Here is a 23,955-nt window from a genome sequence, read left to right on the forward strand (position 1 = left end):
TAAGCCTTTGTCATGCCTCTGTAACCTGAAAATCCAGCACTGTTCTTTAACATAGAGAAACTTTGTAACCTGAAAATCCAGCACTGTTCTTTAACATAGAGAAACTTTGATACATCTCGGACCCTGTTGGATATTAATACATATATGTATTTTGTTGAAGTTCCCCCAGAGTGTGAAGGCCTAGATCAAGATGTTAGTATGTTTCGAATATGCACATACCCTCCAGGACTAACATGGTAAATGGCCCCTAACAGAGGGCAAGTTCCATAATGTCTCTTGTCTGGAATTAGATGGCAGAGGCCTCGTATGTACAAGCTGTTTTTTGAGGTTCTGGCTTTATTTTTTAATGGCAGCATACTCATACTTAGACAGTGCATGTAGACGTTGATGTCCACATTATTTTAAGCGGTCAGTAACGTCGGAATTACCGCTCCCACCATCCTCCTCATGTTGCGTGATGTAATTCAGTATGCGCCACCCGTGCCATTGGCCACCAGAATTTGCCATCCCTGTCATTGGCTGGCTAGTTAATGAGGGCCGCCATGAGAATCCGGCATCCCCGATCAGGGGCGAGGCGTGGATTGCTTTGGGGCCCAATTTTGGTAAGTTGGAATGCTGCCACTGATGAGATTTGTTTTTTTGGCAATGTCACTTTCTGTTTAGATTACCTTTGACTAGCTGCATAATGTTACTGTCATTATGAGACTAGCTCTCTCGTTGTGCTGGTTATTTCAATCACTCTCTACCAAGATACAACACGTTCATAATGCGGCAAATGTTGGTAGCGTGAAGCTGAGGCTGGCAATGTGTTTTCGCCCCTTATTGGATAGAGGAGTTCACCAATTGCAGACACTGACTCATAGTTACACTATGGGAAAACGAGTGATGCAGGCAGGTCTCGTTCTTTGTCTACCTCACATCTTCGCAGCTCTTACAGTCCCTTTTAAAACACCTTAAAGGACTCCACTATGCATTTAAGTACATTACAATTATTTTTAAAGTTCGTTTTCCCTTAATGCTATGCCACTTAAAAAGCTGTCCAATTGTCTCTTATTCTGTGAAGCGCAGTCTTATTGTCTATTTTTCTGCACTGTGTCAAGTCCAATGTGCTTGCAGCACATTCAACATGGCATAACTGTGCAAAGAGAGCCCTCACCCAGTGGGTAAAGCATCCTATCTTTTGAACCTGACAGACAGGGTCCTTGCTATTCTCTCTTCTATTCAGCATCATTAATAGCCAAAGCATTAGGCCTAAATTTCAGACACAAAAAAATGAGCAAAATCAGGTAAAGGGGGTAAGGCACCCGTTGAGAAAAGAATATTGTAAAGATGAATCAATCCATAGTTTGTAGGTAAATTCCTTTACTGGAGAACAAGCAGGTACATCTCACAACATGGACAGCTCTTCTTCAACTGAAGCTATCCCAATATTCTGGAATCCCACTACAGAGCATCACCCAGTTGCTATGGTACTGGATGCATGCACTGCAGCTAGGATACCACAAATAAAACAAAACAAGCATTTGCAATGCAATAGGTCTCGCGTTTTTGAGAGTTTGAGCTATTGGCATTGTAAATGACAATACCTTTTATTAATGTGTTCTTTTTAAAACAAATAAATAAAAGGCATTGTCATTTACAATGCCAATAGCTTAAACTCTCGCAAAGGTGCATTGCAAATGCGTTCAGCGCAAGTGCTATAAATATTTTTTTAAGCGTGAGGAGAGAGCGTGTCCTGTCTGCAACAGGAAGCTGGACAAATCTATTTGAGAAAATAGTGCTAGGAGGCTGAAATTAAAGCCTAGTGAGTAACAATACACGTAACAGGGGGTGTCGACATGGGAGGTTACAAAATGAGACCAGGCAGTACTAAGGAGGGACTACTAAGCCTATTGACCACTGAACAGCCACAGTTTACAGTGGATAATACACAAGCTAATGAAAGATATGGGCGGAGAGTGGGCGGAAAGTGGGCAGAGCTTCAAGTCCCTACCTGAATACAGCATGCCTCGCAGAGCATGCGCTGCCCAGACTCGACCTAAAAAGTGTAAATTTTCAATAGAAAAAGGCGAGGCATCCATATTGTATTTTGGCCCCTTTCCTGTCAGGGGCACTAGGCCCACCCACACAAGTGAGGTACCTTTTACATCGGAAGACATATGAGAACATATAATCGCACAACATTTTTTATTACTAATTGGAGCTCGCTTCGTTTGTGCATTCCAAATATATAAGCCAAAAGGCATTTTCAAAAATGCCCTCTGAATCTCATGCTAGTATGGGTATGCACACATTTATTGATGTACAAATAACCACTGCTCTGAAACTCCATATCTTGTAACCATTTCAGAATGAATGTTTTTGTATAGGGCACGGCTCCTCAAGAGTATTCCAATGATGAGGCAAACTGTTGAAGGGAATACCCAGATTATAAACTAAACATACATTTTTTACGATTTTCGAACAACGGCCTCATCAGTTATGGATTTTAGTTGAAATGGGAGCTTATTCCAAATCCTGACGACTAGTACAGAGAAGGCGGAGTCTCTCAATCTCTTACTTTTAAAATGGGAAACTATTACGATCTGTGCATTCCTCAAGAGCAGGACCCTAGGAGCACAGTTTTAATTAATCCCATAGTTGAGATATTTGGGTCCAGTTTTGTGGAAGGCTCTGTGTGCAAGAGTCTCACAACCAGGAAGGTCTAGTAATGGTTTATTGCTTTTGCAAAAGGGCCATTGTTACAAAGAGTTACAGATGAAAATGTATCACAAATGGCTGCTTTATTCTATTCAATTTCAATTATACTTTATTTCAATAGTCAGTTTTGTTGGGAAATCCTTGAGGGGCCTACATACACATTTGCCTACTTGCTGATTGTATTGGTGTGTCTGCTTTTTCAAATCTATATCTTTCCTGGATCATTCAAGGTTGACACACTAGTTTCCACCACAAAGTGGAAGTAGGTTAAAAGCCTCCCAAAAAATTGTAAAAAAGGGCTACCGCTTTGAAAAAATTCCTGAAACTGTGGTAAAATAAAAAATAGTAGGTTTTTGACTCTGCTCTGCATGTTCCTGAAAGCTGGGAAGAGGATGACTTTGGCACAGCAAACCTTTACTTGATGCCATTTAAAAACAAGCAGTGGAAGGACACAAGTAATGCTTATCACCTGCAAACATCGCGCAAATTTAGCACTTTCAACCTGCATTGGACAATCTGCCTCGATCAGAGACAGGCGAGTTAGTGATGTGATACCGACTATAACAGGAACCTTTTTTTTTCCTACTGTACACTACAAGAGCTTTCATCTTTCACAGTATTATTACGCATGTACCAACGAAACTGCCTCTATACGAGATTACCCAATCCAATCACCCATTCTTTATATGCAAGTTCTCTTGTATGTCATGTTACAAAATTGATTCAATTAACAACCCAACCACGGTCAGTCTGCAACCCAAAAACACTCTTTGGAAATGTTATAAAGCATTTAATTTCTGGATAATGAAAGTACTGCAAGGCAAACACACCTGAAACTCAAGAGATGCAAGTAGGGAGGATGAACGTGATATTCTCATACGACCAATTTATAAATCACACCAGGGCGCCTAGCTCCGAGACCACTCCTGGGTTGTACTCGGCGCATCGGCACAAGGCCTGTGAACGTGAGTTGCTTTCAGACAAACAATGTGCACTGTATCTGCCTTGGTTGCGCAGCCGCCGGTGGATGAACGACGAGTGCACCTTGCTGTCCAGGGAGAAGTCAGCCAGGGCCCAGCCCGGCAGAAGTGGGCCCCACACGGAGAGCAGGGCCGCCAGGCCTCCCCACCAGAGCACACCCATGGCAAAGGAGAGGCCGCCCCTCATAGGCTGGGCATCAGAAACACCCGTAATTCAAACTAAAGCTGGCAATACATCCACAAAGGAATAATACATAATGCACCATTTTATTAAAAAAAAAATTTCAAGGGGTTCATTTTTGCTCATTTGGTCCAGGGTCACGCTGAGCGTGCCATGTCCTCGGGACTCCGACTGCCTTCTGGTTGTCAGGGTTCCGCCTGCCCCCGGGTCTCCGTGGCGCAGGTTCCTTCTTCTCCTTGCCTCCCCTGGGAGCAGAGATCAGCGGGTCCCGCGGTCGGAGAACTCTGCCTGTCCCTGGGGGATGACCTCTCCTCTCCAGAGGGCTGGACGCTCCTTATTCTTGGGGGCGGACACTTCCCCTCCTAGGCACCAGGGACCTGCCTGACTATCTGTGTGTCCGGTAAGGTGATAAGCGCTCCCTTGCTCTCCAGGAAGCAGGGCTCCGTGCTAGTCCCTGGGGTGCCGATCTGTGTGCTGGCCTCTACACAGCCTGAGCGGTGCGCACAGGCAGCAGGCTTGTATCAGGTGGGAGGAGCAGCGTGCATGCAACGGACAGGAAAAAACACACGAGTTCATGCTCATCCCCTGGTGCTCCTGGGTTGGTTTGGGAGGCAGCCCTACAGTCAACAACAAGCGCGAGCCCCTGTGACAGCACGCTGCCAACCACTGTGCAGCAGACACTCAAGCAGGCAGTGGCATAGCAAGTGAGAAGTACCCACCCCAACCCTCCTTCCTCGGGTTTGATAGTAAAATCCCAGCCACTAATAGGGAGTAAAGTGGGCCCGCGGTCGGGAAACATCCTTAACCACGATGTATAAACAACGACTTACCGGAACAACGAAGAGTGAACAACAAAGAGGGCTGAACCGCGAAGGTAACATCCATGAACGACGGAAAAACAAAGGATGGAACCATGACTTTTAGAACACCGGAGCATGCTAGGAAAACGTTTAAAAGGGTAGATTGGGGGTGTGGGGGGACTCCCCCTACAAATACGATTAAAAAAATATATATAGTTAGGAATATACGTGAAGCTAAAAATCGTAAAAGTTAAAATTCAAACACACCTAAGGTTGTTAAAAAAATTAGTTTACATTTAAATTTCCGGTTTATGTCAGGAGATGGCAGTGTTGCTTTTTTTGTTTCACGAAAAGAATATGATCAATGTGCTCGTTTTTGTAAACAGAACTTAACTAGTATTTTAGAAAAAAAAAGCTATTAAATCTAATTTTATCGTGGTTTAGGGAGTAGTGGTTTAAAATGTAGTGGTTAAGTACTGGTCGTGGTTTAGCCTTCGTTGTTACAGAAGTCGAGGTTTAAGCAGTAGTTGTTAAATCATACAATCCCTGTGGTCTGCTTGGTTTCGGTACCACTGCACCCGCTGCAATCGTGCTCATCCCCTGGTAATCCCGGGGTGGTTTGGGAGGCAGCCCCACAGTCAACAACAAGCGTGAGCCCCTGTGACAGCACGCTGCCTCCCACTGTGCAGCGGACACTCAAGCAGGCAGTGGCGTAGCAAGTGAGAAGTACCCCACCCCAACCCTCCTTCCTCGGGTTTGATAGTAAAATCCCAGCCACTAATAAGGAGTAAAGTGGGCCCGCGGTCTGCTTGGTTCCGGTGCCACTGCACCCGCTGCACTCGTGCTCATCCCCTGGTGCTCCCGGGGTGGTTTGGGAGGCAGCCCTACAGTCAACAAGCGCGAGCCCCTGTGATAGCACGCTGCCTCCCACCGTGCAGCGGACACTCAAGCAGGCAGTGGCGTAGCAAGTGAGAAGTACCCCACCCCAACCCTCCTTCCTCGGGTTTGATAGTAAAATCCCAGCCACTAATAAGGAGTAAAGTGGGCCCGCGGTCTGCTTGGTTCCGGTGCCACTGCACCCGCTGCACTCGTGCTCATCCCCTGGTGCTCCCGGGGTGGTTTGGGAGGCAGCCCTACAGTCAACAAGAAGCATGAGCCCCTGTTACAGCACGCTGCCTCCCACTGTGCAGCGGACACTCAAGCAGGCAGTGGCGTAGCAAGTGAGAAGTACCCCACCCCAACCCTCCTTCCTTGGGTTTGATAGTAAAATCCCACCACTAATAGGGAGTAAAGTGGTCCCGCGGTCTGCTTGGTTCTGGTGCCACTGCACCCGCTGCACTATTGAAAGCTGCGCCCTTTGCAAACAGCTGTAACGTAACTCCGGTCCTTCAGAGGAGCTCGTTTATCTACCCCACACACGAGAGCCCATGCCATGCTCCCATTAGTAATTACTGGTGTCACTGAATAGGAGTGAATACAAAGTTTTACTTACAGGCACGCCTCAGGTTCCTCTCGCCAGACCCAGAAGTTGACGTGGCTGCAAGGAGTGAAGGATTGGCCCGAACGTCCTGTCAGCCGTACTTCTTCTGCGCTGTGAAACAAATGGAAGGCGGCGAGCCACAGGCGGCCCCAGAGACTCCCGGCTCAGGGGGACACCAACTAAAGAGTAGCACCTTCCACCGAAACAATCGTTTTTTAAATGCAGCACAAAAAACGAAGAGTCAGAACATCTAATTCTCTCTCCAACACTGCAACTTGAAGAATATCACAAGCTGGCAAAACAGAAAAGCACACATCAAGGAGGCTTCACGAATGCCCCATGATATGTCTGTATTGCTCATTTCATTTCCGTTCGTCACAAAACTATTTCTTGTCTTTATGGGGCCATGTGTTTGGGGCCATAAAGATAAGAAAGCTTTTGCGACCAACGTAAATCAAGTGAGCCCGTCCAAGTGGGACGGCCAAAAAAGAGAAAAGTGTACGTCACACAAACCTCTTTTCCAATGGCTGGCCACCATTTAGCATAAACGGTGACACCGGCCAATGGAAAAGAGAGGTGGGGCTTAAAGCCGTTTCAGAAGCTCCTCTAAAACATAAAACCGTGCCAGCGAGACTGTGCATGCGCAGCCTACGCAGGCGAAACCTAAGGAGAAGAGTACCATTACATATATAAAAAGTAACTAATGTAAGGAGGATGTAAATACACATTCATTACCTTAAATATAGAGAAAACTATATATATACATATATATTTATATATTCTGTGAAAAAAAGAAAGGTTGCAGGGATGTTATAGTTAGGCTCAGATTTCACTCATACAAAACCATAGAAATTCAACAGTTATAGTTACCTGAGCTAACTATAACGTACGTTCCCACAATGTACTGCCTATGACCTCACATATTACATTACTTATCACATGATCAGTGCCATCTGATGACTGTGTAGGTCTGTGAGTGGATGAGTGAGTGCCTGTGTATTTCCATGAGTTGGTGTGTGTGTGGTGCTATGTATTTTGGACATTTGCATACTTAGAGTATTTAAGGGGAGAATCATGGACTCTGCTCTGACCAGGATACGACGTGAAAAATCACTCAACACTGTCACCCCAGATCAGATTGAGCTCCAATAGATTAATGATGGATTCACCGCCAATAAAGATTTCAGATTGATTTCGAATGTGGAATACGAGAGGAAACACACCTGCTTTGCTTCTGCCAAGCCCAAGAAGTTATGAACGTTTGTGCTTTATTTAAGTGGTGCTTCAGCTTTGGTACCAGCTATGTTTATATTTGTATGTGCTTCCCGTTATGTTGGAAAAAGGGGAAGACTTTTACATATTATTATGGAATACAGGGTCCCTCTCCTGGGCCGATTTTGGCTCTGGAGAACCCTTACCCCAGGGCCTGGCTGAAATTTACTGAGCAAGGATGGCGACATCGCCTCCCCTCCTGGTCTGATTTCGGCCCTGGGGCCTCATCCCCCAGCCTGTTTCGGCCACGGGAACCCATGTTTCCTTGGGTGCCCTGGAACCACCCAGGGCAGCCAGTGTGCAATGGAACTGCGGGGTGGGTGCCTCAAGGCTCCCACGGTCCCAGGCGGCTCGCTGACTCCTGCAGGAGCCAGCATTACTATTGCACACAGGGAGCTGCTGGAAATGCAGCTCCCTGTGTGCAAGAGTAATATTTTCATCTCTTTCTCTGCCCACATGTCGGTAGACAGGGAAAGAGATGAAACCTCCCCTTTCAGCAAGCGGGAGCTTTTTGATAGCTCCTGCTTGCTGGAAGTGGAGTGTTTGCTTTTGCTTGGCGGGTGTTCCCGCCAAGCAAAAGCAAACAGCTATGTCCCAGAGGTGGGCACCCCAGGACATAGCAGGAGCTGATCCTGGGGGGAGGGGGCGGTCTTTGGGGCTATTAGTGGCTCCAGGAGAGGGGCCCCCTTCCTTTTTGTGCACAGTGAAGCCTCGGGGAGGCGGTGGTTCCCAGGGCCAAATATGGCCCGTGGGGGGAGGGGGGTGGGGGCAGCGTGACCACTCTTGTTTAAAAAAAATAATAATTGGTGCTGGGGAGGTTGTGGTCCCCGAGGGATCCCTGCCCCTTATAGCCCCAGGGGTGTGGAGGTTACTGGGACCTAGGGGATCCACGCAGCCTCCCCAAAGTAATTTATTAATTGTCGCTCGGGAAGGTGGTGGTCCCTGGCATTGTGGAGCCCTTGGATGGGGCCCCCTGCACCCCTCTCCTTGCTTTTAACATACCGCACGCCCCCGGGATCTGGCCCACCTAGGAGCTTAATTGAAAATAAGCGCAGAAAACTGTGCTTTTTTTCACAGCGATATTCGTGATTTTTCACAAAAATTGCTGTGAATTTAAAAAAATGCTTTTTTGCTGTGGCGGTATTCCACAGGGACCCTCTGACCAAGGCTTGGGGATCAGGGTATTAGTACCCTGCCCCCTTTTCTTTATGTTTTGGGGCTTGGCTGAAGCTGAATCCCAAGATGGCTGCAAACACTTCTTAGATGAAGTGTTGGCAGCCAATCAGATCTCTGCAGATCTCTACATGAGCTTTTCGTGAAGGCTTCACGATTCTAGATATACAGATTTGGATTTCTTTTAATTTCTCGCAAACTACTATACGGATTTACATCAAATAACTGAAAGTGGGATCTTCCTAACCGAATTTACCTTTCTGATAAATTTGGTGTAATTTCGTTGAGTGGTTTGGCCTGTAGTCGTGTTCAAAGCCAAAATGGGAATTAACATTGTAAAACACACTTTTTTAACCCTTCTATGTCTCAGTTCTCACTTGACAGATCGTCCCAATACATTCCATGCACAACAACACCTAACTTGACACTTTTGGGGGGAAAATGTTGTGAAGATTGGTCAAGCAGCGCCAAAGATAATAGGCAAGTCAAAAAATGCTTTTCCTAAGGAAACATGGCCCTAACTATAACTACCTAGTTGCACGAGTTATAGTTTGCTAAAATTGTTGGGGGGCTTGACCAGGGTAAGGTCAGCAGTCCGGATGTATTACTCCAGATAGCTGAGGAAGAACCACGGGTAGTATCATCTATTGAGAGTTTTCAACCTCTCACTGAAGAGCTTTTAAACAGCCTCGCTCTTAGTGTATCCTCTGGATCCCCCTTAGATCCCCTTCCTCATAAGATCTGGAAGGAGTATGGACCGGAAATATTTCCGTGGATGCGACTGATCTGCTGCCAATCCTTGGAGGAAGGAGTAGTGCGGGAGGTATGGAAGCAGGCAGTGGTAACTCCCCTACTCAAGAAACCCTCACTGGATCCAACAAACCCAGCCAATTTTAGGCCTATATCTCTTCTGCCCCACCCTATAAAAATTTGGGAAAAGGCTGTCAGCAAGTCTCTGTCGAGTTATCTTGAAGATAACCGCTTATTGGACAAGGGATCAGTTTGGGTTCCGCCCCGGCCATGGGACGGAAACTGCGTTGGCAACCGTGCTGGATACTCTGCGAATGCGAGCCGACAATGGCAATTCATCAGTGTTAGTGCTATTGGACACGTCGGCCGCATTCGACACGCAGCATTGTTAGGCAGATTGAAGAGACTGGGTGTGAAAGGCAAAGCTCTGAAATGGTTACAATAATATTTTTCAGATAGATAACAGGTAGTAACCATGACTCCGTATGCCTCCCCCAAGCCCCTTGGTTCATCACGGAGTGCTACAGGGGTCGGCAATTAGCCCTATCCTTTTTAATATATACTTGCGGCCCTTGATTCCCATCATAAAATCTTATAGGATCGACCTGATCAATTATGCCGATGACACCCAATTGGTGTTTCTCCCTGGAAGGGAAGCATGCTGTGTCTGTGGACACTTTTCAGGAATGCATGCGTCGGGTCTCTGGCTGGCTCAAAGCAAACTCTCTTCAATTTAACGAGGGGAAAATGGAGGCGGTCTACTGCTCGACCGCCAAAATGAATTACCGTGCGAGCTCAGGTTTTCCCCGGGGACCGATCTTCTGGTCCTAGTTAAAACAGTGCGCAACCTGGGGGTACTGCTTGATGAAAATCTTCAATTGGTATCTCAAACTAATAAAACAATTAGCGTTTGCTTTGCCCTGCTAAAAGCACTTAGACAGATCCTTCCTCTCCTACCCAATGAGGCCAGACCCTTGGTGGTGAGGAGCATAATCCTGTGCAGACTGGATTATTGCAATTCCCTATATTTAAGTGCCCCATTATACATCCTACAGGGGCTGCAAAGAGTCCAGTCTTTAGCGGCAAAGCTGGCACTTAACAGACCACGTAGCTCCTCTACCACAATGGCTTTGAGAGATCTTCATTGGTTGCCGATAAGGGACAGAGTCACCTTTAAATCATTGTGCATTCTATACAGAGAACTGCACAGTATGGGCCCTCTATATATGCAAGAAAGATTTCCCTGGTACAAGCTCACCAGGCTCCTTCGCTCGTCCAGTGTGAGTCTGGCACCAACTACCAAATCTAAGAAATCTAGGATGGGAGGTAGGGCTTTCAGTACAGTAGCATCCTGCCTGTGGAATGAGTTACCTCAGAACATCAGGCAAGCCAACTCTCTGATGTGTTTCAGAAAGAGTCTAAAGGCTTGTCTATTTGCTAAAATTTGAGACTTCTAGGCCCCCATACTCATCCCTGCTCTCTGCCGATTCCATCTGATTAGGTTTTTCAAGCGCCAGGATACCCGTAGGGTGACAGTCTGCGCGATATAAGTGTACGATACAATACAATACAATAGTTACCTTAGGGCACAAGCTACACTTACTTAAGAAAACTAACTATTACAGCTGAATTTCTGGCCCCTGGGACCCCATTTCCCGGGGGCCTGGCCATGTTTTTAAGTGGGAAGGGGGCACACAACCGAACATAGCCCAGGCTAATACTGGATTTCTACTAGTTTGATGTCTGAAAAATAAAAGCCTTTGGACCTACTGACCTTATACGGTGTCTCCATCTTTGGCCTTTGATGGTGTTCTGCAATTTAAATCTTGGACCTGTCAGATTGACTGACCAAGATAGTCTGACTGTGTGGTGCTCTAGATATACCATGAATAAAACAATATTAATCTACTGCCATCTTGGAGTAATTAATGGACCAGATAATAGATCCGTACTGTTCCGGCCTTCTCTAGCACTGCTGTACAGTAGCTGGCTTGATGGTTCACTTTGACTTTGTGACTGCCCATAATAATCTTCCTAAAGATGTTTGATACTGAAGGCGATTTCATTACTCACTATATGGGGTTGTTAGTAGTCACGTTGGGGGCAGGAGGCAAAAACAGCCAAGTATCTGGCATGGCTAGAAGCTTAGAGTTCTCTACTATATACTGGACTATCAAAACAACACAAAACTATTTGTACAGCATTTTACATTTCCTAATTGCCTACAACATTATGGCACAAATTCTCAATCTGCATGTCAAAGGAGAAGGACAAAGTAACAAAGTCTGTATGGTTATCAAATTTATATTAATAAAATTTGAGGTGCTTTAATTATTGTTCAATAATTTGTATATTCAGAAATGTTGTTCTTTTTCAGGTGTCAAGTCACATACAGGTACTGGCCCGTAGAAAAGCACGTGAAATCCAGGCAAAATTGAAGGTAAATACTTGCCACTTTTTACTGTGATAGATTATCATAGATCACCAAAGTTTGTTTTCTTCAAGTGTCCTTCAGAATAGCCAAGGAGACAGGTAATATGTAGAATGGAGTACATTACAAAAGATCGAACTGCAGAAACAGTGCTGAAGTCATAATGATATGTTAGACATATAATAATTTAAAGCGTCATCTACCATTAAGCATGTTTGAATTGATGAGTCGTGTTACCTGTTTTTAAGGCACTGGTTCTGGAAGATGAGAAAAGTGAACATTGTAAAATTGGTGTTCACTGCCCCGATATAATTGTTTTGAACTTATGAGCGTTCCTTTTTGCAGGAAGATGCTAAATATAACTACAGCTTGCTGGGGTTCTGTGCTCTTAACAAATGGGGAACATATAACCTTTACTCTTAGCATTATTTATCTTACTGCACATTCTCAGACCATCCTGTCGAGATAGACTTTTCTAACTGTGTTGCACCTTTCGAGAAGGCACCCGGAATCACAATCATCCTCTGGATTAACTTTATGAAAAGAAGGAAGCTTTTTGCTCTCACGCCATTTCTCTTAGACTAGGCTTCTTTCCATTCACCCATTTCATTGGATTGCCATTTGGTTGCACTTTGTTTGGAGATGACTTTTGAGACCTAAGCAGCAAGAATGATTGATGTTTACATGGGTTATTGATACATGTCAATACACAACATTTTATATTCTCGTCTGTAGTTCTTTTTACGAATGGACACAATACCTTTTTCTGTTGCAACTCAATTCTTGTAAACAAAGCCCACAATAGGAAAAGCTGAGGAAAATATTGCCTAATTTGACAAATGTCAACTTCCCAAGAAAATCTTTCAGAGTCCAACAATACAGAAGTCACTGCGATGTGAAATCCTAAATGTTACTCCTACACTTCAACAGATTGAAGAAGCTTGTGAAAACTATTTTCCAAGTCGTACATATCTTTTAGTCGGTTTAATTAACTTGCTTTTTTTAAACAGTTATAAACAACATTAGTTTCATGCAATCAAATAATAGCACATTTGTTTGCCTCCTAAAGTTCCTTTCTGAACTTAGATTTACTTTTTATGTTTTTAGTATAATATACCTTGTTTATAAAAGTGAAAATCATTATATCTAACTTTGTGGCAGGCATTCAAAAATAAAGGGTCTGAGCTATATAAAAGGATATTTTGTTAGATTATTATAAATGCATTCATAAAATTTTAGCAAGTTACCTACCTTTTCTCTTTATATTTTCCAGATATTTTGAAAAGTCGAGTCTGTGAGAACTAAATTTTATGCCTTTCTACAAACTTGCCTTTAAAAAAAAAAAAAAATCCATTAATAACTTTTATCATTTGTTAAGAAGCAAGGCTGCTTTTTAAAGATGAGGAAGTTAGTTGTAGTTTTCAAGTCTCATGTTTCTTTATTTATGGAAAATAAATTTTCCTCTGCGAAGTATGTGTTCTACCACAAGGAGAAAATGGCTAAATGGGCCCTGTGTACTGTACAAATTTCAACCACATAACCTAGCATAACTTCTTCATTTAGATGGGTATTTCACCTATATCAAGCTGTTTAATTATCGTGAATAAAAAGAATTATGTAGATTAACTAAGATCTGCTCAAGATGTGAACAAGGGCATCCTGGATAAATATTTTTAAATGATTATATGCCCTAATTCACAAAGCGGTCATCATTACCGCTATAGCATACTTCATTATGCAGCTCATCCCAAAATTAGTATATGGTCTTTTGGTTACAACTGGCCCTCTTTGTGCAGCATAAAGCCGTTATCCCTTAAAATGCTCTTAAGAAATCCATCCCAACAATTATATATTTGAAACGGCTGGGAAACTCCCGCTGGGAGTGTTAACAGAAATCCGGGGCAGTGAAGGTTTCACAATATGAACAGACCGTCAATTTCCCCCGAACACCTTAGTATCCTTTCTCTTTTCGCAATATGAGGTTAAAAGAAAAAAAAAACGAAAAAAAAAAACGAAAAAAAAAAACCAATTATATATTTGAGAATGTATTTATATTTATTTTTAGGCCACTATAGAGGATTACAAATAAATATTGAGCTAATGTCATAACAATTAACATAACTGCAGCACTACAGTAGAGCTACAAACCTCACAGGGCTCAAAACTGCCTTTGCATGAATCACTTGCCCCACTTGGAGTTCGTCGCAATGATTTATGGGTAGAAAGATTCTCATCTGATATCCTTCTCTGTATGAATCCATACATCGTAACTACTGGCAATAATAATGAGTATATTGAGCCCCTTATTACTAAAAATGCACAAGCTGAGGGTGTACACACCGACCAGTGTGCATCATCAGAGGCATTTTTATAGATGTGCTTAGAAAATTCCATCAACTCTGTGGAACATTTTCTATAGCATTTGCTTAACTGCAACCCTGAACTATAACTAAGAGAGCAAACATGTTTAGTGTATCAGTTGAAATGTCTATCCATTTACAATTGGAGTTCATTGCCAAAACTGACTGCGTTAGAATCACATAATGTTGGCGTTTTCTACAGCACTTGTGCCGCAGGATGATTGCTTCAGATGGTCAGGGTGAATGAAGAGATTATATTCTGAATAGCATCGATGGGTTTCAGTGTCATCTGCACTGTTATATATTCAGGATCGTGATGAATTGCTGAGTTCCAGAACACTGCACCCTAATTGAGCGGGACTTTTGCGGGACTTTTGCCCAAAACGTCTGAGTCTCATTTTGCTGAGAATCTTTCTGATTGTCCAACTTTGGAAGTTCGGTCAGCTGCAGAAACTCTATAGTCAGGTAAAGTTGCATCAGGGTGTGTAGAACTTCAGAAATTAAAAAGTGGGCTTTAAAATTCTACCTCTCGTTAATTTGAGATAGTGTAGATGATTTCAGACCAGTAGGATGTAGGTTGGGGCAACACATGGATTTGTGTGTTATGTAGATTGCCTATTGATAAGCATGTTAGTACCATATAAATGCCTATTCTATAGTTGCCAGGAAACCACCACCCCAAGACGTAGTGCAATTCTATGCAGCTTGAGTCACGGAAAAAGGATCCCACACAGGATGGAAGATACTCCATCGTACAAAATATCTTTAAGCCTGTATGATGGTTGTCTTTGAGTATTACTCAAAATTTAAGTACCCTGTATGACACCATGTGGGAAGTGTGAGGGCTTCCAAAGATGTCAGACATCCTCAATGGAAAGAGACCAGATCCTCAGGATCCCATGCTTCTGCACCATACTTTTTAATACTAATTTCTAAGTAGAATTACATGATAATTCATCAAGACAGACGTTTAACAGTAAAAATATGAATTCCTACATGCCTTTCAAATATTATTTCTGGTGACTTTCATGACATGAGATCCAGTTTTGCACAATCGGCTACCCCACTCAGTCATGATATTTGAATAACTGCAGTTTTCACATGTTTTGCTTCCGGAATTGATGCTATATCATGTGACCAGCATGTATGATCGTATATAAGCCTTTCTTTGTTTACTGATTCTATGAGTTTTTTTTCTTTATAAGTGTGCGCTGTTCTTTTTGCTTTCTCTTTTAAAAAAATAAATAGTTTTTTATAGTGGGAATAGAAGTTTATAACTTTACATTTCCAAGTGTAGCCATTCACACTTCAAAAGAAAGAAAATAAACTACGGATTCAGTATACATCCCTCTGAAGTAATTTTCCCTAATAGCCTTCTACCCCCTTGATCAATCTGTTCCAAATTTACAAAGATAAAGCCAAATTCGATGGGTAGGTGACCACCAAGTTGGTGCTGAGTATACGCTAAAGAAAAAAACGGCATTTCCTACGCAAACACAATATACACCATAATTACAGAAGAACTATTGTTTTATAAATGGGATTGTGTGTGTATATATATATATATATATATATATATATGTGTGCGTGTACATATATATATATATACACACACACACACCTATAAACACACACGCACATAAAACAATAGTTCCTCTGTAATTATTTTGTGTTTGTGCAGGATATATAAAATTACATATTGGCAGTCACCAATGTATAGTTGTAGTTAGGTCAAGGTTACCATAGTAAGAGCGTTTGTTGTTTCAATAATTATTTTGGCACCATTTGATGTATTTTCACAGAACTTTACGGAAAAAAAGTTAATTCATCTCAGCTCCTTCATGCAATACTTTAGGGTAATCTGTCAAGCCAGGGCCAAGAAAACAGGTGGGTCTCAAAGCATTTTTTTTAATTTTAATTTCCATAGGACATTTTAGGAAGTGATACTGTAGTGAAGGCAGGGCCCTGCTTACGCACATTGCTATGTTAGCATAGACTTGTTAGAAGCTTAAATGCCATTTTGCCTTTTTGCCGCTTTTGCACACAACAGTGCATGTAACTGTTGTTGTAAGTTTGTCTGCGTGAATTTCTTCACATGAGAGTGGCCTGTTTTCAACATCCCTAGACTTACATCTCGACCTCAGTCTGCACAGTGAGTGCTGAAGCCTCCAAGGTTATCATAACAATGTTAGCTGTTATTCGGGCTGATCGGCCCACGCTTAGACACAACATGCACGCTGCTGCAGCTAACTGAAATTCTGGCACCTTTAATATTGCACTGCATGCATGATTTTAGACACTTGGAGAAAATCAGTTTCCAGAGAGAAAGAGTTTTTGCAGATCCCAATGTGATTCATGGAGGTATGGGGTTCCCCATACAAGCTTAAGAGACCTTCTATATTATATAAAACGTAGCTCCTAGCTAGGGAGGGTGGCATATAAGACACTATGGGACCTGTTTCCACTATCATTATAATGTGATTTCTCCCTTTGTGTTTTATGGAATTGTAACAATGCTGATTGTATTATTTTTAATCACATGCCTGCTTATGGTAGCAAAAATACTGCATCTTAGAGCACGTCGTTAAAATATACATTTTAAACTTTTCTGTGTCACTATTTACTCATGTTGTGGACTGGTATGAGAATAACAAACATTAGTGTTCTTGATTCCCACCATTCCTGAGAGTGACCTGAGTCGCATGTTCTGGGTTGTCTTAATCATTGGTACCTTTGCTATAGGATGAAGAGCTAATGTGACACCGATGCTAGTCGGTTAGGGGTTCTAGGTACTGAGGAGAGTTTTTTGGCTCACGACAATTCACTGAGGTCCTGGGTCTCTGCGCACAGTTCTGTGTATGAGAAGAATCCCTGCAACAAAACAGAAAAAATTACTGAATGGAATAACAACAAATTTGGCAGAAAGTTGACACTTTACTTAGAATGCATGATTTTCATGATTTAGAGTAAATGTGTTCCCTTTTTCCAGGAAATTAGCGTTTGAAGAGGGGCTTATGGTGGGCAGAAGTACCGCAATACTGTGAATTTAAAAAGTACAATGTTTTGATTTGCTAAGAGAGCTTTTTCTTCCCTTGGCCTTCTTGCTCGCCAATACTGAAGATAACTGTTGTGGTCGCCATTAAACTCATTCACTGTGTCCTGAAGTAATAGTAAAAACAAGCATTTACAATGCAACGGTTTTGCCTTTGTAAAAGTTAGAGCTATTGGCATTGTAAATGACAACATTTTTATTTATCTGTTCGTTTTGAAAACAGATAAATAAATGGCATTGTCATTAACAATGGCAATAGCCTAATCTCTCGCAAATGCCACACACACACACCCACAGAGAGCCCCCCCACACAGAGCCTCCCCACACACACACACAGGGCCCCCCCACACACACACACCCACACAGAGCCCCCCCACACACACCCACACAGAGCCCCCCCACACACCCACACAGAGCCCCCCACACACCCACACAGAGCCCCCCACACACTGCGAGCCCCCCCCACACACCGAGCACCCCCTCACACTGCGAGCCCCCCCCACACACTGCGAGCCCCCATCCACACACTGCGAGCCCCTAGAGAGTACAATACATAGGGCCTGTGCAATGAGTAAACAACACCAACTCCCCCCCCTTCCAGAAAGATGCCACGGAGGTGTTATCTGTTAGCAAATACCCCGGATCGAACCAGGGTCCGTGGCTCTAAACGAAAACGCTTTCCTTGGCTGATTTCTGCGGCCATCAGAGAGCTCAGGCTGGGCTATTGCAGGCGCCACCTGGAGGAGAAACCCATTAACGTCCATTAGTAGGAGCAAGAGCTGCTCCCAGGAGAGGCTGCAATGTCTGTGGGAGGAGGCGGGGTCTGAACACTGGTGGTGGACGGGGAGAAAGGAGTGGATAGACAGTTTTTATATAGCGCATCGTCTGACATTTACACTGCCTCGTGGAGCTGTTCTTTCTTAGCCAGGCTGGGGACAGGTTGCCCCAGTTTAAGGTGCTGCTATGGGAAGGGGAGGGGGGATGGAGGTCTGCGTCCTCACTTTTTTTCTCTTATTATTGTGTTGTAGAAGCCTGGAGTCCTCTTTGACCTCAGGTGTCCTTCCACCCGTTGTCATTGACTTGCTAAATATAGAATTGTTATTGTACCTTTTCTATATGTGAATGTAATGCTGCATTTAGAATCAGAAAAGTACGCCCATGGGTACTCAAAAGCACAGCACTAGCTGGGTCAGGAACTCACACTGGGCACGGGGCGGGTGAAGACTTGCGCCAGGGCTGTCCTGGCCGCTGTGCCCGCTGTGTACTCTGCATTGGGGAAAATACTTCATGGTATGCAACAATGTCAGGAAACAATGAGGTGTTTCAGTTCCTCGTGGTCTGCCTTAGTACCCTGGATCACTATTTCTCCAGAGCAGAAAATCATTTAGTGCCAATGAAAAAGTTGTCGGCCAGATACACACACATACAAACTTGACGGCTTTGTTTTTCTCGGTCTAAACCCTTCTCCAGAACGAGCTCTGCATATTTGTACCCGTCATTGCTTTCTGTCTCTTCGAGGACAAAATGCAGGTTACTGCTCAGCTTATAGCCCTGCAGGGCGTTGATGCCAATGTCGGGGTCTCGGGCATTCCCGACAGCAATGCGCGTTCCTGGCAACGTGGACTCCGATATATTTAAATCAACAGCATTCTTTAAAAAACTCGGGATGTTATCGTTAATATCCTGGATGTGCACGTCCACGTGAAATATTTTTAAGGGATTCTCCACAACGGTCTGCAATTTGATGTAGCAACTGTCTGATTCCGCACACAGCTCCTCCCGGTCGATCCTGTCATTCACGTGCAGTGTCCCCGCATCCTCGTTTAACGTAAAATACTGAGTCCCAGCAGCAGAAACAACACGAACTTTCCTTTCAGACAAATCCCGCAGATTTAGCCCCAAGTCCTTTCCAAGGTTTCCAACAACTGAACCTCTCCTCATTTCTTCCGGTATTGAGTATTGTATTCGCCCTGCAACTTGTTCACAAACGATAATAACAAGCATTGGGGTGGGAATGGGCACAACAATGACGGACAGCGGGGGGTGGGGGGCAGGCGGGAACGGGCACACACGGACAGCGGGTATGGGGGGCGGGAACGGGGAACACGGACAGCGAGAGGAGGGGCCGGCGGGAACGGGGGAGGGGGGCGGGTTAACGGAAACACGAACAAAGTTAACAAGGCGAGAGGGGGGGCGGCGGGAACGGCGGAGGGGGGCGGGTTAACGGAAACATGAACAAAGTTAAAAACAAATTAGACAGCGGGAGGGGGGGCGGGAACGGGTACACACTTACCTGCTCGGCAACATAAATCGCGCAGCCCACTCCTGCAAAAGGCAGGACGAGAGTAAGCAAAACACGGCTTGAGAAAAGAAAAAAAAAAACCCCGCCCACCGCAGCGTGACGTCGCCAAAAGCGAAAAATTCTCGGGAATGCCCCCGAATCTGGTCCGGGATTGACGGACAGAGCCGTCTCCAAATGGCTAGCCTCCATTTATGGAGCTAGCCAGTGGGAGAGTGGGGCAGGTCCCTGTTCCACACTCTAACTCATAAGGTTTTTTAGCGTATGCGCACTTCGTGCGCATCGCCAGGCAAAACCTAAAAAAAAGCATAAGGGGACATCCTAAAAGAACTTTTTTTCCATACTGTGGGAACTGTGGTACTCCCATGAGACCCAGTGTAGCCCTCCCATGAAATACTTCAGTGCTCCTGCCAGAGTGGACCTGGGAGTTCAGTGGGGGTTGGAGGACCATGCACCCAACCCCCGCTGCGTGGTGTTGAATGCTGTGTACAATGAGGGTTTGGCCGCTCACAGGGTTGGGCAAAGGGCCTGGCTACAGGACAAACCCATTGGCTAAGTGCACAGCATGGGGTTAATCACCCATGGGGGGTTAGGCCTTGGCACAGGCCCACATGGTGCACGGCCAAAGGCCATGCACAGAGGGGTGTTGGGCATCTGTGGTGGTTAAGCATATGTCCTGGCCGGAGGCCAAGACTTGCGGGCAACCCACTGCTGCACATGGCTAAAAGCTGTGCTTACCTGGAAAGTTGGGTGAATATGATAAAAGAAAACAAAATTTACTGAAAAAAACGTAGGTTAAAGTGAAAGTGACATTAGAGTTAGATATGGCAATAAGATCTTAAGGTAACAAAAAATCTGAAATTGTCTGACAAAACCAAAGATTAAAGTGACGTTGTAGTTAGGTATGGTAATAATATTTTAGCTTACATAAAAACACCTTTAAAATTCACTGAAAAAAACTAAGATTAAAGTGACGTTCTAGTTAAGTGTTGAAATAAAACGAAAGCTAACATTTAAAAAACATAAAAATGGTAATTCACCAGTTATAGTTTGCCGAGCTAACTATAATGTACACCCCGCCATGCACTGCTTATGACCTCACATCACACATGACATGTCAAATGACATTATTGATTACATTACTGATGACATCTCAAATGACATAATTGATAGCATCACTAATGATGTCATGCACATGGTTTTTAAAAGCTATTCTTGGTTAGATATACAAATTCCTGATGATTGGTTTGTTTTAGCACTGGTGTGGCACAATGAATTTAATGGTTTAAAAAGACTGAGGTCTAAATAAACGTTATTATTACTACTACTACTACTACTTCCACTCCTACTACATCATGCACTCAGCGTTACCCTGTCCTATAGGATTTGTGAACTTGAAGTAATTCCACACGCTACACCTGTGGACAATTTTCTGTTAATGGGATTACCTACTTACACTTCACGTTACCTGCAATTTTAAGTAAATAGGTTGCCATGAAAAAAACATTTTTGTTGGGCCCTATGGGCAATCCTCCGTAGTTTAGTAAAATACTCTACACATGTTCCTGAGATGGGACAAGTGACACATAACCTTCAGAGCCTTTATTACAACACCAGTCTGAGATAAACCACATCTAAGTAAGACGCTCCTGCATTGTATATTATTCTATAATCCCCTGCAGTGTATCAAAATATTCAGCAACGTTATGGAAATAAACATCCCCACCTTATAAAAGTCCTTGCTGCATAGAATTTGAGTATATCATAGTACTGCAACTATTTTACATAGACACATGGCCATATTCCCACTAGTGGATAATCTATTGTCAGCAGCAACTTTAGCCTTTCTTCCAGATTTTTGGACATAGGCATTGGCTTTGAGCCACAACCTTCTTTCAATCATAACTCTACAACGCACATCAGATGTGCTCAACTTTTAACTTAGAGCACTACTTCCACCCAAGTCTCATAAGTGATTTGCAAATGTGTACAATATAACTTTCAACTTGCACAATTACAAGTGCCTTCAAGGCTTATGCTATTTCCATGCTCTGTATCCACATGTGAACGCTTAGTAACTCAGATGTAAATGACTATTGTGTCATCAATAATGTAATTTAACATGTTATGAGTGATTTAATATGGGAAGTCATAAGCAGTACATGGCAGGGGTGCAAGTTAAAGTTAGCTGTGTAAACTATAACTGGTGAATGTTACAGTTTTTTGGTCCAAACCGGAGTTTATCAGGTGAAATGGTCACACCGCTGTTGTTTCACATAACAAATTCAGCATCTGTAAATATACCTTCTCTTCTTGTGTTTGTTCCTCCCCCATAGAGCATGGATGCATTACTTGTATCTTTCCATTGATCATTTTTTTAGATGCTACTTTTTTTCTTTTTGTTTAAGCACTATACAAGAGTTTGTCTGTCTTTCCCTCTGTGTTCCTATTTCTTACCCCCCTCATTTGTTCTTCTTGCTTCATCCTCACCCACCTTCCCTTGCTGTTCTTGTTTCCTCACCATCCCCTGGTCTATGTACTCCCACCACCCTCTGTTAGCCTGCTTCCCCAGCCCCTCCCACCTACCCTCTGTTGCCAGCTTGCTGCCTCAGCCCCTGCCACCCCTTCTCGTTTGTCAGTTTTCTGCCCTAGGCTTTCTTTCACAGTTGTTTGTCAGCTTGCTGCCACAGCCCTTCCTACTTGCCCTCCATTTTCAGCTTGCCTCAACAGCCCCTCCCGTCTGTTCTCCATTGTCAGTTTGCTGCCACAGCCCCTCCCGCTATTCTCCGTTGTCTGTGCTCTTCCTCATTGTTTCCTCTCCTCCCACCAGCGCCCTTGTCTCCTGGACACTGTGCCACTGTGTTGCCTTGTGCCCAATCCACCACTCTGTTTTATTAATGAAAAAAAAAGCTCATTAGCATTGGCTGTGTTAGCACTATTTTAAAATGTATTTTTAGCCACCCTGCCTAAAAATCATTGCCAAAGCCAATAGTTCTCGTAGGCATGCCTTACTGGCTTTTCCAGTGCTTGTTTTGTCCCAGCCATCAAGCTAATCTAGCGTTTGCGCTGCGGGGTAAACCAGCCCATGGTAAAGCCACGCTCCAGATTCTGTTCTGTGGACTGGGAGGATGCAACAAGTGTACTCTCTGTAGCAACATGGGACTACTGCCCATGTCTTGGGTTATTGGTGTGGTGGTAACAACATATCAATTGTTGAGGATTAATTGTTCTAGGCAGACACTTGTTTGCCTGGCTAATGGGAGTGCAGTCTCCTGACTTGCATGTGTAAATTTCCACTGGGATGTGATAACTCGACCCTTCCATGTCATGTGTGTACTAAGTTCAGGAGTGCTAGATACTAGATGTATGGCACATGCTATACTAAGATTCCATGTGTAGTGTGAGCATTGTTGCTGTGACCACTGGCATCCATTTTAAATGGACCTTGGTTTAATATGGCACAAAATGGAAAGTGGATTCAACTTACCCTGACAGTGGAAGCACATTGCCTACATTCCTGTCACTGGAGGTAGGAGACGCAGACACTGAAGTGTGGAAGATGGAAGGGATACCATTAACAATTCCATGGAGACCTTTTGGCAAGTGATTGCTGACTAGCTTTCCTGAGCACTGCTTGGTGGATGGATGGAGAGAGGGGTGAGTTAACATATTCTGTTGTTTAAGAAAAGGCAATTTCTATGCCAGGGTCTGCCCTTTTTTCTGGCCTTAATTACCACTTCCGCAGGGGCGGTGGGTGACATTTTAAAGTGGTGGGGCGCAAAGTGATCTGCATACAGCACCATAGCGAGCGAGCGCAGCGAGCGAGCCCGAACCCCAAAAGGGGGGTTTTGGCGGACAACCCCCCCCCAAGAAAATTTTGAAAAAAAAGAAGAAAAATTGTGCATTTTCAAGCAAATTTGAGAAAGCAGGAAGGTTAATAAAGCAATTGTGAAAGTGCCGTTATTACATTAATAGATGGCATAACATAGGTAGCTGCTTATTCAGTATAACCACAGAGCTTCATACATTCCGTCCTATTACGCTCAGGTGCTGAATTCAGACTATAAGACTTTCATGAAAATCTCAGCTCTAAGAGTAGAAGAATTTGTTGTGGGTGATGACACAAGGAAAGATCAAATCATTGCAATTGGTGGCACTGACAGAGTGAAGTTATTCTAAGATGGACTCAGCAACCATGGATAAGGCAGCATGATGGAAGGATGGCAGCCATATCAAGATCCTGCCCTACAACATTGGTACTGACTGTTACCCCATTACCAATAAACAGTTTTTCATGTGGAGTAAATAGATTCCTTGTGTTTTCACAGCTTTAAATCAGAATATTTAGCAACTAGAATGGGATGTCAATGACCCATGACTGATGCCAAGCAAGCAACAATGGTATATGCAGAGGAGTAAAATGTATTTAACCGTTCTCAGACCATCCCCAAGGATCGCTTATAGACTAGCATCTGTC

The 23,955-nt window shown here is 43.8% G+C and overlaps 1 protein-coding gene across 1 annotated transcript in view; it reads left to right on the forward strand.

The window, feature by feature from the left end:
* TEAD4 (TEA domain transcription factor 4) overlaps positions 1–23,955 on the forward strand; it is a 479,147-nt gene that overhangs the window by 186,703 nt on the left and 268,489 nt on the right. Inside the window, exon 4 of the mRNA XM_078647400.1 lies at positions 11,714–11,776. Coding sequence (XP_078503526.1) covers positions 11,714–11,776 — 63 coding nt within the window. The remainder of the gene's footprint in view (positions 1–11,713; positions 11,777–23,955) is intronic.

Source organism: Lissotriton helveticus, chromosome 1_1 (genome assembly GCF_964261635.1).
Source record: "Lissotriton helveticus chromosome 1_1, aLisHel1.1, whole genome shotgun sequence".
Taxonomy (NCBI): domain Eukaryota; kingdom Metazoa; phylum Chordata; class Amphibia; order Caudata; family Salamandridae; genus Lissotriton; species Lissotriton helveticus.